At 39.0% G+C, this 15,985-nt stretch overlaps 1 protein-coding gene across 4 annotated transcripts in view; it reads left to right on the forward strand.

Annotated features, from left to right (window-relative positions):
* LRBA (LPS responsive beige-like anchor protein) overlaps positions 1-15,985 on the forward strand; it is a 321,418-nt gene that overhangs the window by 46,602 nt on the left and 258,831 nt on the right. For all 4 annotated transcript variants that reach the window (XM_033160146.1, XM_033160148.1, XM_033160147.1 and 1 more), the window contains exons 25-27: positions 6,645-6,775; positions 14,847-14,925; positions 15,230-15,363. In XM_033160146.1, the coding sequence (XP_033016037.1) occupies positions 6,645-6,775; positions 14,847-14,925; positions 15,230-15,363 (344 nt within the window). The remainder of the gene's footprint in view (positions 1-6,644; positions 6,776-14,846; positions 14,926-15,229; positions 15,364-15,985) is intronic.

A 15,985-nucleotide genomic window follows, 5' to 3' on the forward strand; every position in this document is an offset into this window, starting at 1 on the left:
CTACATAATGTCCAGTCCTCAGTATTGATGATACTTCTTTATATTCATAGCCCTTTGCCAAATCATCTCTTGATCTAGCTGTGCCAGCAAGTGCTCAGTTTAATGTAGCAAAGACTGAATGAAGTCAGTGACTGTAGACACAAAAATATGTTTATGAATGATGTCTTGCTCTTATTTTTTTCCATTCTATGGTCACAAGTTAAAACCTTTTACTCTTAAGATTTATTTTAATACACTATGCACTTGTTAAGTGTAACATGGATCTTCTTAAGATCCTGAATCCAAAACATCATATACCGGTAATCAAGACATTTGTGGGTACAGAATACTTATTTAAAAATGTGAACAGCTAAAAAACCTGCAGCTATCAGTTTTAAAGTCATCCAGTCTTTATGCTGTAAATTTGGTGGGAAAACATGTTTTCTTTCAGATGACATCTAAGGGTCTGTTGCAGTTCTGGGGTGAGGGTGAATAGAATAGGTTATGACCTTGTATTCAGGAAACTGGAGCTACATTCAAAAAGAGGTTTTCATCTCCAGGGACACACCAATATACTAACATTACAGTGGGAAACTTTGGACAAGCAGACTTCAGGATGCTCTGTATAACTTATTGTGTCTGGTTTATATTTAATGTATTGTCTGGTGCAGAACACAAAGCCCAGTGAGTTCATGTTTTTCATTTTTTTCTGTGGGGGGTGGAGAGGTGGGTGAGTTGGAAAAGACACCTTGTTAAAAGTCCCCCCCCCCCCATGTAGCAGTTTTACGGCAAAGCATCTCTGGGACTTTCAAAGCATCTCTCTGATCCTGCATTTATCTCAGGAATGTTGTGTCAGAAATCAAAACTCTCCTCATATCTTAAGGATTATCAACTTTCCAGGCATAGCTGGAGAGTATACAGTAACAGCTATGTGAGTGAAACCTTGCTGAAAGAGTGCCAGGTTGTGGGTTTTTGCAAACAACAAGGTGTGTGCGCTCATTCCCATGCCAAAAATTACTCTTTTATCTTATGTGAAGATCCAGTCTGGTGATTAGTGGGTGACAGGGATTTATCTTGATAAAAGTTCAAGGCCTGGTCTGACTCTTTCATTAAGCCAGTAGAGACACTGAATTAGCAGTCTATTTGCAGTGTTTTGTCCTCTGTAACCTTTCAGGAACAAAACTACTTTTGTTGTTGTTTTTGTTGTTTTTGTTGTTACTGTAATGACATTGGCAGTTAGTTTAATAGTCCTGATGAATATTATGATTCTGTTTAATTGTGACTAAAACCCATATTTTATAAGGTCAGTACTGTTTATGTTTTTTTTTGAAGTAAAGATGAGAGAAAACTGCAACATTGACTGCTCTGTGCAGTGAAAACTAGTTTTGAAAAGCACACATGCTCTCTGATTTTATAGGTTTCAATTTTAAGCTTAATAAATAAATATATCTGGTGAAGGCTTATAGGCTCCTCCCTCAAAGGCACGAGACCATTAGTCTCTGTCAAATGCTAGAAACTAACTGAACTATGACATTGTTCTTTTATTCCTTTGCCATGTCAGATTAGGAGTGGAGAATTGACAAAATGCACGAGGGTGACTTTAACCACCATCCTTCACCCTTTACATGTTGCATGTGGCTTTTTAACAAGTTTCAAATGTGTGCTGCCTTCTTTCTGCATTAAGCTTACTCCTACAGAGGTGCAGCCAAAGATTGGGCTGACTGTTTTTGAACTAGTAGAGTAAAACCAGCCCCTATTACCTCTCCACACCTATTCCCCCCCCCCAAACTCTAATTTTCAGTGCTCTGTGACTGACTTTTCACCTTCATACAGGCCAGCCTCTTTCCAACCAGTCCAGTCCAGGAAGACCCCCCCAAGTTTATGTTGCTGGTTTTTTCTCCAGAGGGTTTCAGCATATACTTGTATTTGCTGAGTGTTGTGGCGGGTCTTGTGGACAAGGGACAGGTGCAGAAAGTTGTAACATCTGCAAGCGCTGTTCAGAAGGAATGAAAAGGTCAGAGTCAGGGGCCCTTTAAATATTACCCCATGCTGATCCAGTTCCTGACCATACATCTGTCCCCCTGCCACTGTACAGTTTAGTCTCCAGGTTTCACTTTGCACCCTCAGGGCTTCTTCAGATTCCCTGCATATGGTTCACAAGATTGCATCTGATCTTTGGGATACTGGATGCTCACACTAAAGTTTTCTCTTTATAATTCATTAGTTGGATGAGGTGATATTCAAAGGAGTACACTTCAAGCTCCTACTCTGTACCACCAACAGTTTTTTCAAGGCTGTCCTTTAAATAAAACAGCAGCACTCATTGCCTTACTGTGGGAATTTAATATATTTAATAATACATGTAATAAATGAAATAATTCAGTGGTTCTCAGTTAGCTAATTATTGAGGACTCCTTATTTTTCAAAAGCCAAGCCACAGACCCCCTACATTTGAAAATTTTGTTAACTCAATGGTAGCTCCCTCTACAAAGCAATATTTTTGAACAAAATGTGAGGTAGCCCCCTAACAAGCAAAGGATTTTAGGTATACAGTGGACCCTCCAGAGATGAACTTAATTCAGGGTCCGTACGTAAACTTGAAAAGTCTTCAAGTTGAGGCGCCGCTTCTGTGCACGTGCACGGTGTGATAGAGTGCTTCTGGGCATGCCCGTGTGGCAAAACCAGGAATCTGGGTTTGCCGTGTTCGCGACCTGAAAGTTACGTTACCCGAAGGTAACGTAACCTGAGGTACCACTGTACTAAGGGCTGAGCGATATCTGGTTTTCAACATGTTGATATAACAGCTAAAGATCACAATATTCTGATATATCACTATGTCTGAAATTGGAGATCAAACATGCATATGAGGGGAGGAGCAGTCACAGAGACTGGGCGGGGTGTGTGTGCTGATGAGGCATGGGGATGAGGGAAGGAGCAGCTGCGCTGCACGTTTTGAGGGGATAGGGATGGGGCAGTCAACAAGGATACACATCCACTGTGGCTGCTGCTGCTGCTTTCCTGCTGACTGAAAAAAGTGCTCTGCCTCAGTGCCAGGGGAAGGTAATGCCACAGTGCCTTGAAGTGGGGGCGAGCAGCGTTGTCAGCTGAGATCATCATGTGATATCGGTGTGGTACTTCAAATTGGTTGCCCTGTTCTCCCTCACGCAAGGAGCAATATATTGCTGCGTATTGCTGGGTCAAAATCGTTATCGTGGTGTGATTTCAAAACCAATTTTGGCCAATATATTGAAAAATAGCACAGTGCTAAAACAGATCACAAAATTCGTGATATTACCATGCAAAAATGTAAAAAAAAATAGTTGGGGGAAGGCAAGGGATGGGGCCACAGACCCCCTGGGTGTTTTCTGTGAACCTTCAGGGGCCCCCAGACTCCTAATTGGAAACCATTGAATTAATTTATTACAGAGTTTTGGGAGTCTTTTTAAAAAATGAAAATAAACATTTAGTCAATGAGACTTTTGGTGGGTGAATATTTTCAGAATTAGGTGAAGTAGGCAATATTTAGTTAGGCAATCTGCCCATTCAAGCATAATTTGGATTATCACAACTCTGATCTTCAGGTTATGATGTATTTGATGATGTTTCAGTTGTGTTGCATATGAGACATCATACACCAGTGTGTATACATATATTAAAAATTGCCTTTTGAAATATATGAACACATAGAGGCATCACATGGGTGGGTCAGTTTTCTTAAAAATTGTAAGTTTTTACAAGTTATGAAATAAATATGCAAAAATATTACAGTGCAATCCTATAAAGTCTACTCAAAAGTAAGTCCCCTTGAGATGAATGTGGCTTACTCCCAGGTAAGCATTTCTAGGATTGCAGCCTGAAAGAATTTCCTGAACTATATCAGGAGAAGTGACCGACTTTGAAACAAAAAAATAAAAATAAAAATAGAACAAACAAATATGGTATAGATTATTTATGTAAATATTTTGAAGAATGCTACTTAGGAAAGAGACCAGTGGTATATTCAGTGTTATCGGTAAATCACACCTGTTTATGACTGCTTTATGGTATCAATACACCGAGATTCTTTACTTCTGCTTTCAAGGAAAATGTTTCCATTAGGAATGAGTGACTTCTCCATCATTGCGTGCATCACTAGCTATCAAGACCTTTGTCTTACCCTAGTCCAGTTTTGTTAGCCATTGTCAAGCTCACAGCACTCTCTTTCCACAGCTCAAAACTTGAACTAACCCAGATCCAGTAACAGGCATTCTCATTCCACATCTCTCAATAATCTCCCCCAGTGCATCCATATAACTATTTAAAAGGATAGTCTATCATTTGAGATAGTTCCCAGTCAACAGAAGAAATGATCAACTCTGGGATTGCCTGTAAGGTAGGATCAGAGTCAGATCCTTTTCAGATATATGTCATCATAGTAGAAACAAAATCGAAAATTCTTTCTAGTAGCACCTTAGAGACCAACTGAGTTTGTTCCTGGTATGAGCTTTCGTGTGCATGCACACTTCTTCAGATCATAGTAGAAGTAATCAAATGACTGAAAGGCCTTGAGAATCAACAGTTACACTCTCTTGAATACCTAGACGCAGATTATTCACAATTGTCGTCATCACTGTCTCTGTACTGTATACTCTAAAACCAAACTGAAATGGATAGAGAAAATAAATGTATATACTGTACCTAGAAATATATTTCAGTTCAGTTCATAAGTTTATTGATCTAGCCAAAGGCCATGGCAAACTTCTGTTAAGCAATCCTATTCATAAAATAGCACAAACAATACACCCATAATAAAAAAGCTGCAAAAATTTTGCCAAGTTCCTGAGTATTAAAACAATTTCCCTTCAGCATCTCTGACAGCTCCAATTCTAATAAATATCCCCCTTTTTAAAATCCAGGTTGCTAACATCCATGATGTAAAAGAGAGAAGTTGCCAGAGACACGAACAAACTCAGATCCAGCTTGATTTCAACAATTTATAGTGATTTTATCTAACTCATTTTTCCTGATTTTTTTTTTGCAGCCAGTGCATAGAGAGCCACTTGGTGTGTTACAAAGCTTTTATTGTCATTCACCATATGAATGACAATAAAATGGCAAAACCATTTCTGCCATGGTGTGCTTGCTTGCTTGCATGAACAAAGGTTTTAGAAAGTGATCTCTTGGGTCTCTATATAAGGGGCAGACTAACAGATAATGAGCGATGTCTTCCACCTGATGTTGACGACAAATACAAAGTCTGTCTGCATTTGGGACCTTAAAGTGTTCTTAAAAGGTTCTAATTTTTGGTGCATATTTGATCATCCTTATTGTAAACACCTCATTTCTGTTTTTAATTCAGACATAAATTCCGAGTATCAGGATACTGAATTTGACTAGCTATGACCCCAGTCTTTATGCACACATGTAATTTAATTTAATTCAGTGCTACTCATTTGTGAATTTAGGATCAGGTCCAGAGTTCACATACACATTGGTATTATTTTCCTTACGTTGTGCAGTTGTTCAGTGCAACTCTACGTATATGTGAGAAGGATTCATGGTTTTAAACACATTCTCTTGGCTTGGGGCTCAGGTGGCTGTTGCTTCCATCTTTTAGAGTATAGTTAACATTAGCAGTCACCCTTATAATGATATGGCACACGCTGCCATGTCTATAGTGAATAGTGTTCAGAACAGTTAGTTAATCAAGGATATGGTTTAGTGTTATTATAATAATAACTGGGACTTAAAATGAGAACAATGAAAAATTGTCTTTTTAAAATTACATTTATAAAGTGTTGAAAAGTTTTTTATATATCATATGTGAACTTGGAGCTAGTTTTAACACACTTTATTTAGAAACTGAATAAATTTTAATGCTATTAAGGGAGTACGTTCAACCTGTACTTACAGTACTGTCAACAGAAGATGTGATTAAATAAATTGAATGTTGAAGACTTTTGGCTTATATTTAACACCAGGTAATTAAAAGGAAGCACTGCTCTGGGAGTGCACAATATATCAGCTGTAGTCTTTAGCTCATTAGCTGAGGTTTTGCATGTTTATGGAGCTAACTTGCAATTAAAAGTGTCTTTAGCGTATATTTAACTGGGCCTTTTAGGTGTTTGGAATAAAGCATTACTGTTTAATTGAAACTGGTTTGTCATAATTATGTCTTAGTAATGCAAAAGATATTCTTTTCCCTGATGCCTGAAACAGGAGTTGTATTCAGTTTTGAGTAATCATGTGAGACGCATTAATACAAACAGGCCATTGATTTCTTAGGTCATTTCTGCAATGAGTTACAAAGGAACTGAAGATTCTAAGGAAGAGATTTAGTCTTCTTATGTGTATTCTCCTATTGTACTTCTCTTAATGTACTTTAAGCAGAAGTGTTTAAATTTTTGAAGTAGCAGTGCCTCCAGTGGTGACTGCTATGTTCTAAAACAGTATTTTTGTTTACTATTCTTTTGGAGCAGTTAATATAAAAATGTGGGATGTTATCAAACTTTCTGTAGCAATAGCCGTGCAAAAAGTAAAACTGGTAATATATGAACATTCAAACCTGGCTGAAAGCTTTTCGTTTGCAAAAACCGTAATTTGTTACCTGAATATCATAACAATATACTCAGATATTCTTAAACATTTAAGGGTTCATGAATTGTATGTTTTCCTCCCCCTCATAGGAGTGTTGTCGTGGCACCAAAGAAGTCAGTGGCTTCCTCTACATCCACTATAAATTTACCCACAAATGCTGTCAGTGTGGTTTCTTCTTTGGATTCTGCCCAAGCTCCAGATGCAATGGGAGGTTCTCCTGGTAAGTGAGGAGAAATGGAGATGAATTGTGGAAAACAAAATTGCAAATAAATGCGCTATAGTTCTTATTTATGGTTCATTTGCTAAGGCCTTCACTCACCACACCAGAAACCATAATGCTCAGATGTTTTAGATGAGGAACACCAGGTGGGTTACATAAGCCACTTTGGATTGCCACTTGGTCCATCTACCTGGAATTGTCTATTTGCAGCACCTTTCCAGGGTCAAGGTAAGGAACTCAGCATTGCTGCCCAGCAACACTAGGGACTAAGAACTGTCTTCATGGTGCTTTACCACACATTGCTAACTTATACACATTCTGAATGGCAGTGAAAATGCCACCTAGGGGGAACAGTTGCAGTTTCTTCCGTAACAAATATGCAAGGAAGGTATGGTGTCCCCAGAACATAAATGCCAGCTCATGAGGTGATGCCTGGGCTTCATGCAATGATTGTGTAAAACTGAACATTTAAGGCATTCCAAACTGATAGTTTGGCTGTGGTGGTCAAACTCGGCCCTGCAGCTGTTTTGGGATTACATTTCCCATCATTCCTGACCACTGGTCCTGTTAGCTAGGGATGATGGGAGTTGTATTCCCAAAACAGCTGGAGGGCCAAGTTTGGCCAACAGTGGGTTAGGCCAGGCTTCCTCAACCTCGGTCCTCCAGATGTTTTGAGACTACAATTCCCATCAACCCTGACCACTGGTCCTGCTAGCTAGGGATCATGGGAGTTGTCGGCCAAAAACATCTGGAGGGCTGAGGTTAAGGAAGCCTGGGTTAGGCAATTCAGCTGCTGAGTTACGCTGAAGAGTAATGATTGTGCCCCATAGTGTTCCCTTAATGTTGCCCTGCTTGCTTGGTAGGTTTTTGCAGCAAAATAACGTTGTGCTGTTCTCAGTATAGAGAAAAGGATTTCTTTTTTAAAGTAAATAATAATTTATCTTTAGTAGTTTAAATTTTTCTTTGTTTACTCCCCGTAGACTAGCCCAGAAAGTTTTCAGCAAGGAAATCTACTTAACTAGATACTCCTTTAAAAAAAGAAATCCTTTGTTTCTGATCCTTGCTGGACTTTGTTAGACAAGGGAGGCGGGGGCGGCTTTTTCTAGTAGCTGTGGCTTGTCATTAAACTGCACATTAGGTATCACTTTTCTTTGCATATGTACATTCAAAGACATGCAAGCATTTTGGGAGCAGCACTTCCTTTTAAGGACAGTTTATTGCTAGAGACATTATTTGTTTAGACCCTTGGGGACCTTGAATAAACAATAAGCTTTCACTAGAAGGGTGCGAGACAGATGATCTATTTGCATTTTCTTTTATGTCCTTGCAAATGTCTGTAAAACTGTCAGTTTGAAGGAGCCAGTTTATCAGTGAAAGGATAAGAGAGATAAGTCACTTTGGTTCCACATGTTTGAAGTAGCTACCGCACTTACTTGCATGTGTGTTTTAGATGAAAACATGCTTCTGAAATGCTTCTTTTCCTCTAAATGCACAAAAGCTATTCCTTAAATGAAACCTGTAGTTGAAAACTACATTTAGTGCATTAATCCAAAGAGCTTTTACATGAAATACTGATTTTAAGTCTTCTGCAGAATAACATGCAACTGGCATTTTTGTTCTTTGCCCATTTTTCAATTATCTTGTTTGCTGAAATAAATATGTTGCCTTGGATTACAGTTTTTAAAAAAGATTGAGATTATAGGCCTCATTAGAATATTTGTTGTTGTTTAAAAGTGCTTTTGGGGAAATTTCCCTGATGGACAACATTTTAAAAGTATTTTCTTGCTATCAAAAAGTCCAACAGAGACTGTCCAACAGTGACCCACAATTCAATTTAAAAAAAGCAAAATCACTAATCCACAATCATGACACACATGGATTTTCCATAAAAATCCTTTGCTATGTGTCGTGTGTCCCCCCCCCCCCCCAGTTTGTGTAGGATTTCGTTGTATTCAACTTAATTTGATGTCATCAACCTCTATTTAAAGCAGATGGTTGTTTTCAAATGTTCTGGCTAGACCAGTGGTTCTCAAAGAGTGTGATGTGCCACACTGGTGTGGCAGGAGAGGGTGGCAATTGTGGCTGGAAGATTTAAGGACAATCAGTATTATATTTTGGGAATGATTGGTGTTCCTATATAGCTGCATTGTTTTATACTTTCTGGATGTCCCATGATCATATTATAAAGTAGTTGTGTACTGTGTTATAAATCTAACACTTCTAGTTGTTTCCTTTTGTTTCCCATTTCTTGTCAATAAAAATATTGGTGTGGCATGAGCAAATTTTTATTCTGAAAGCGTGGCTCAGAAAAAAAAGTTTGAAAACCACTGAGCTAGACAAACCAGTGCCACTATTGAGATAACTAGTATGGTTCAGTGATAATAATTTAAGATTACTGCCAAGATGCAGGCCTTGACTGGGGCTTACTTTGGGGGTGAGACCATTGTGTGGACTCTCTTTCCAAGGTAAAGTACAGATGAGTTTCACTGCTGCATTTTTTCAGCTGATTCTAACTGCTTGGAAAATGTAACTTGAAGCAGCATGCACTACAAAAAACAACAACTTAATTTTAGCTGGAGGTGTGCCAGGTTTTCCAACATAAACCTATTTGTTCAGCTAGTTAGAGTAACTAAAAGCCGTATTGCTTATTCTGAGTGTCCAAAATCAAGGGCTGATATTTTAGATATCTTAATAGTATTTCATTTAAATTTATAGTTTGTTATATACTGATGGGTCAGGATTGTCAACAACTAAAAAACCTGAAACCCAATAAAACATATTTTTGGACTCATTGGTTTGCCTTCCGAATTCTGTGGTAATATCTATATTTGGCAAATTAAAAAACATTTTTAATGCAACTGTTGAAACTGTTTCAGTCGTTTATTAGAATTCTAGCAATATTATATGCTGACTATTTCAAATTTGTATTTTTGTACAAATGCTAGAATACACATTACTATTACTACCACCTCTGACATGGTCACAAGGAGATTAGAAAGTTTCGAATTGTCTTAGATTAACTTCAGTTTAGTGTGTTATCCTAACCCTAAACTGTGATTAATCTTAAGTATGGTTAGTGGAAGCAAGCCAGCTTCAGAAACTATGGTTTAAAGTTGGCTTCTTTCCACTAAGCATAGTTAACATTAGTCATAGTTAGCCAGATTTGGATGGCATGAGAAACTAAAACAGAAGGAAAGTCTTCCAATCTCCTGATGGCCATGCCAGAGGGTGGTAGGGAGTGTCTGAGCCAGTGGCTCAAATAGATTCATTAGGTGATATTCAACTAAGTTTTACTCAGAGTAGTGAAATGAATGGACTTAACTTAGTCATATTAATTAATTTCAGTGTTTCTGAGTAAAACTTAGTTAAATATTACCCATTGTTTTATTGCTAATCTGCATGTTGGCATTGCATCAAAGTCAGCCTACCATGTTGCAGTCTACCACAAGCAGAAAATGAGCACAACTTTCTACTTAGACCGACTCAGATAAGGGCCTGGAAGCCTTGTGAGGAACAGTTGAGGGAGTAGGGTATGTTTAGCCTGGAGAAAGAGAAGACTTGAGTAATGGTATGATTGTTGTTGTTGTTGTTCAGTCGTTCAGTCGTGTCCGACTCTTCGTGACCCCATGGACCAGAGCACGCCAGGCACGCCTATCCTTCACTGCCTCTCGCAGTTTGGCCAAACTCATGTTACTAGCTTCGAGAACACTGTCCAACCATCTCATCCTCTGTCGTCCCCTTCTCCTTGTGCCCTCCATCTTTCCCAACAGCAGGGTCTTTTCTAGGGAGTCTTCTCTTCTCATGAGGTGGCCAAAGTACTGGAGCCTCAACTTCAGGATCTGTCCTTCTAGTGAGCACTCAGGGCTGATTTCTTTGAGAATGGATAGGTTTGATCTTCTTGCAGTCCATGGGACTCTCAAGAGTCTCCTCCAGCACCATAATTCAAAAGCATCAATTCTTCGGCGATCAGCCTTCTTTATGGTCCAGCTCTCACTTCCGTACATTACTACTGGGAAAACCATAGCTTTAACTATACGGACCTTTGTCAGCAAGGTGATGTCTTTGCTTTTTAAGATGCTGTCTAGGTTTGTCATTGCTTTTCTCCCAAGAAGCAGGCGTCTTCTAATTTCGTGACTGCTGTCACCATCTGCAGTGATCATGGAACCCAAGAAAGTGAAATCTCTCACTGCCCCCATTTCTTCCCCTTCTATTTGCCAGGAGGTGATGGGACCATTGGCCATGATCTTAGTTTTTTTGATGTTGAGCTTCAGACCATATTTTGCGCTCTCCTCTTTCACCCTCATTAAAAGGTTCTTTAATTCCTCCTCACTTTCTGCCATCAAGGTAGTATCATCAGCATATCTGAGGTTGTTGATATTTTTTCCGGCAATCTTAATTCCAGTTTGGGGTTCATCCAGTCCAGCCTTTCGCATGATGAATTCTGCATATAAGTTAAATAAGCAGGGAGACAATATACAGCCTTGTCGTACTCCTTTCCCAATTTTGAACCAATCAGTTGTTCCATATCCAGTTCTAACTGTAGCTTCTTGTCCCACATAGAGATTTCTAGGAAATCTGAGAAATCTCCTGAGAAATGGTATGATAGCCATCTTCAAATATCTGAAGGGCCGTCCCATGTAAGATGTAACAAGCTTGTTTTCTCCTGCTCCAGAGGGTAGGACCCGAATCAATGGATACAAATTGCAATAAATGAGGTTCTGACTAAACATTAGGAATAACTTTCTGATGGTAAGAGCTGTTCAACAGTGGGATGGACTCCCTTGGAAGGTGGTGGACTCTCCATCATTGAGGGTTTTCAAGTAGAGGTTGGATGGCCATCTGTCATTAAGCTAAGCTAAGATTTCTGCATTGCAGGAGGTTAGATTAGATGACACTTGGTGGCCCCTTCCAACTCTACAACAATACGATTCATTGCATCTCTTATGGGTTCTTGACGTATAGAGTCCCCACCTATTCACTGCCATTTACTGTGACTGGCATTCTTCTACTCATTAGGAAACATGGCAGCTAAAACGGGGGCTACATTATCCACTGACAGCAGAACAAAATCATGGACAGAGTCTCAAATAATAATTAGAAACACATCTCAAGCTTTGTGTTGTCTGTCCATCATATGTTGGAGAAATAGAGGCATCCTATTTTGATAGTTCAGGTCACTATAGAATTAGTCTGTTCCCACCCGCACCCCAATATTTGAAGCTTTAGCAAGGTTTCATTCTGCTACATGCTTCATTCAGCCTCTCCTATTTGATACCTGCCAATTATGTTTCTGAGGAGCAAACAAGTTTTTAAGATCACAGGTGTACTCCTATTGGAACAACTTTATTTTAGTCACTTTGAACAAAAATACTAGTAGGTTTTTTTGAGGTTATTTCCTAGCCCTGCTACATAGAGGCAAGTCTTAACTGATAGCAGTTCATACTTTTTGACAAAGTTAGCTACCCAAGGTGGTTAGGAATACTTTCTCTTTGGAAGAAAACAGATGTTTTGCCTGATAGTGCTTACTCTTAAATTTTGCCTGGGGTTAGCAAGCTCTAAACAAATAGCATCCCCGAAACATTTCAAGGTTTCTAGAGGAAAGAAAAAGAAGGGGGACTTCTTTCTTCCTCCTTTCCATCTTTCCTCTCAAAAGTGCAACTAGCATGATAAACTGTTAAGACTCTATACTTTTTCATATATCGGTCCAAAGTAAGGAAAAGGTGTCAGGGCTGCCTCACAATTGGAGAACCACTGAACAATGGTGTTCCAGGTCTATATGAAGAATTCAGCTATGTTGTCCACACTCTGTGTGTGTGTGTGTGTGTGTGTGTGTGCGCGCCTTAACCTACATGTGCCTACTCAACCACTTCGATTGGCACAACTACAGGTGTCACATAATACCTGTTATTCATTTGTAAGAACTTTATTGTTTAGTGTGGCAGCGCCTACATTTTGGAACTACCTGCTCAGGTGCCTTCACTGTACTCATTTTAGTACCTACTAAAAACATTCCTGTTTAGACAAGCCTACGCAGGTGCTTAGAAAAGTTGAGGTCATTTTAATCAGTTTTAGTGTTTTAACTGTTGTATATTTTAAAGTAGGGTTGTAATTTTCTATCGATTGTACTGTTTTTATCTTTTATAAACTGTTTTGAGGTTTTCTTTTGTTTTTACAATCAATTGGTGTATAAACGTTATGAAAACAATCAATCTGTCAGTCAACAGTCTCTGACCTGAAGGAAGAGATGTTGGCATTGATGCTTCTGTTGGAAAGTCCTGCAAGCTATTAGCGGGGGAAAATTATCTCAGATAACAGATAAACTGCGTGAAAAAGACAGTGGTGTTTTAAATAAACATTTGCAAATTTATTTATATAAAATAAGAAACCTAATAGTAGGACAATATAGAAGTATATATAAATAGCAGAATGTAAGATGAGTTGGAATAAAACAGGGATGGAAGTTGAGGGAAGTCAGTGGGGAAGGGGGAAATTGAAATTTGAATGTAATGTAATGATTACAGATACTGTAAAAAGAAAAAGAAAAAACCCAATAAAAATGATTAAAAAATTATCTCAGATTTTAATATTATTATTTATTAAATTTGTATACCACCCTTCGTCTGTAGATCTCAAGGTGGTTCTCAACATAGAATTACAATGGGTTGTTTTGTGTGTGTGTGTGTGTGTGTGTGTGTGTGTGTATCTCTCACATAATGAAACTAAGAACAATAGCAAACCAGTATTCCCCCCCTCCCACAGCATCTGGCATTATTATTTTAGCCCTTTGTTGTGTCCAAAAAGTCAGTGTCCTGACTTTCCCTGATGAAATTGTCCCTTGCATTGTATAACCCTTCTTTCCCAACCCACTCCTGTCCCCAAGTTAGACTATTTTTCGAAAGATATATGAGTGATGGAGGGCATATTTCTGAAGCACCACCACTGAAGGCTGAGTGCCTAGAGATGGCTGCATATGGAATGCTAAAGAGGTACTAGTGTCATGGCAGGTGGTAGGGTATGAAACAGCAACATGTTTGCAAGTGTTATGCAGGATGTCTTCATATTTATTGCTGACCTTGTTTCAGTGGTTCGGAAGTTATAGTGGCTCAGGCACACTTCTGGCAACATGGAGGACTGCTAGTTGATTTGTGGTGGACCATGTAACAGAAGTGTACTGCAAACTTGCTTTTTTTTTAAAAAAAAAAGCCTGTACCCCACTTTGTGAGAACGCTAGGCCTCTGATGCACAAGGAACTTCGTTAAGCAGCATCTTTGCAACAAATGTTGCAAAGCTAGAGAGGGAGCTGTGTAAATCAAATAAAAATGTGAAAATTAATACAGGTAATATTAAGCCAACATGTGCATTCGGGGGGCATTCATTGTGTGAAAGCATGGAATTAGAGTGTGTGACCTGTCTGCTTCCTGTGCAGATACAGACAAGGCATAGCTTAACCCTGTCAAGGAAGTTGATCCCAACAACCAGATCCTTATTTCCTATACTGCCCATTTGGACTGGTGGGTGGGACTACTCACCTGACATTACAGCAAGGTCAGGTGATGTGGTGCTTTGAATCTGATTGTTGGGTCTTCAAAGCACCACAGAGTTATTTGTAAGGGGTTTGCAAAGACTGCTGTTCTCAGAAGCACTGTACATGATTCATCTGAAGCACCATTCATCAGCTAATAGGCACTTTAGAAGCTCCTTTTGGTCCAGGTGCCTTTTAACCTTCCTACATCATATGTGACTTCAGGCGATTGGCAGGTGGGCATAGCTTGGCCATAATGGCCTGGATTTCCACTGCTGATGTACATTTTTGTTGTTGTTGTCGTTCAGTTGTGTCCGATTCTTCGTGACCCCATGGACCAGATGTACATTTTAATCGCTGGTATCTTGAACTAAAAGGATCTTGGATAATAGAACTAATGAAGATCTCTGCTTAAGGCTGTGGAGAGCTGTTACCACAGAGTACTGTCTCAGTAAACAGCTCTGAATTAGATGGACCCATGGTCTGAATCCATTTAAGGAAGCTTCATATGCTTATATGCTATCTAAGCTCTATTAAAATCTTCTGCAGGCAGTGGATCGTCAAATTCAAGATTACCATCTGTTCCTACAGTTTCTTCTGTGCCTGAGGATTCTGCTTCAAACATGAGGTATTTTTTTAAATAACTTTTAACTTTCTTGAACCGGGGTGTATCACTTTCCTATTTATTTAAGTAATTATGGGACTCACTCTTCACTTCGGAGTGGATTGTGCTCTTTCATTTGAGGTCAATAGGAAGTTTTAGATTTCTATCACTACTACTGTAACTTAAAAAGAAATAAAGCACAGTGGTGTTTAGCAACTGGTTTGGGCACTCCTGTTGATGCATTTTGTACTTTTGTGCACATATATTCATATTCTTGCAGCATTTTAGCTTTCTGGTGTCCCCCTCTTCAACCTTGTCTATCTCTTAGCATTACAGAAAGGCTTGAGCATGCTTTGGAAAAGGCTGCCCCTCTTCTGAGAGAGATATTTGTGGATTTTGCTCCTTTCCTGTCACGTACTCTTTTGGGTAGCCATGGGCAAGAGCTACTGATAGAAGGTACAAGTAAGTTCCCACCTTTAATTCCTTATAAGGTTAAATATTTTAATACTTAAAAATGCAAGAAGGATGAAGTTTTAATGTTACTTTTTATGTAATGGAATTATTTAAGCAATACCCAAATCATACTAGAATTTTCCTATTAACTTGCTTCTATTATATTCCATTATCAAAATCGTAGGATTATTTTTCATCTACTATGGGTAGGATCCCCAAAGGTTCATGCGTATATAAGGTGATATATACATATTGGAGTTGTCATATTTTTTTCTGTTCCTGTTGCAGACTCTCATGCTACATCAAATACTAAAAAGGACAGTCTCCAAGAATTAGCCTTTTTGTAGGGTGTAAGGTTCTGCATTAAGAAAGCGGGTGCTGAGAACTCCTGCCTCCCAGTCTTTCCTCCTCCCCAGGAACTTAAATGCCCTGGTTCTTTCTGATAAGCTGTTCCTTCCATCCACTTCTCCTTCTCTAATGCTCTTTTTAAATTGGTTCTTCTCATGGCCAATCCTCTCTGTTTGTCTCTCTTGTTCTCCTTCCCTGCCATTACTCCATTATATCAAAGATGTAGCCTATTGTAGCTGCATTGGCTTCATTTTACAGTCATTCTAGACTTAGAAGGGCTTGT

This window comes from Lacerta agilis, chromosome 9 (genome assembly GCF_009819535.1).
Source record: "Lacerta agilis isolate rLacAgi1 chromosome 9, rLacAgi1.pri, whole genome shotgun sequence".
Lineage (NCBI taxonomy): Eukaryota > Metazoa > Chordata > Lepidosauria > Squamata > Lacertidae > Lacerta > Lacerta agilis.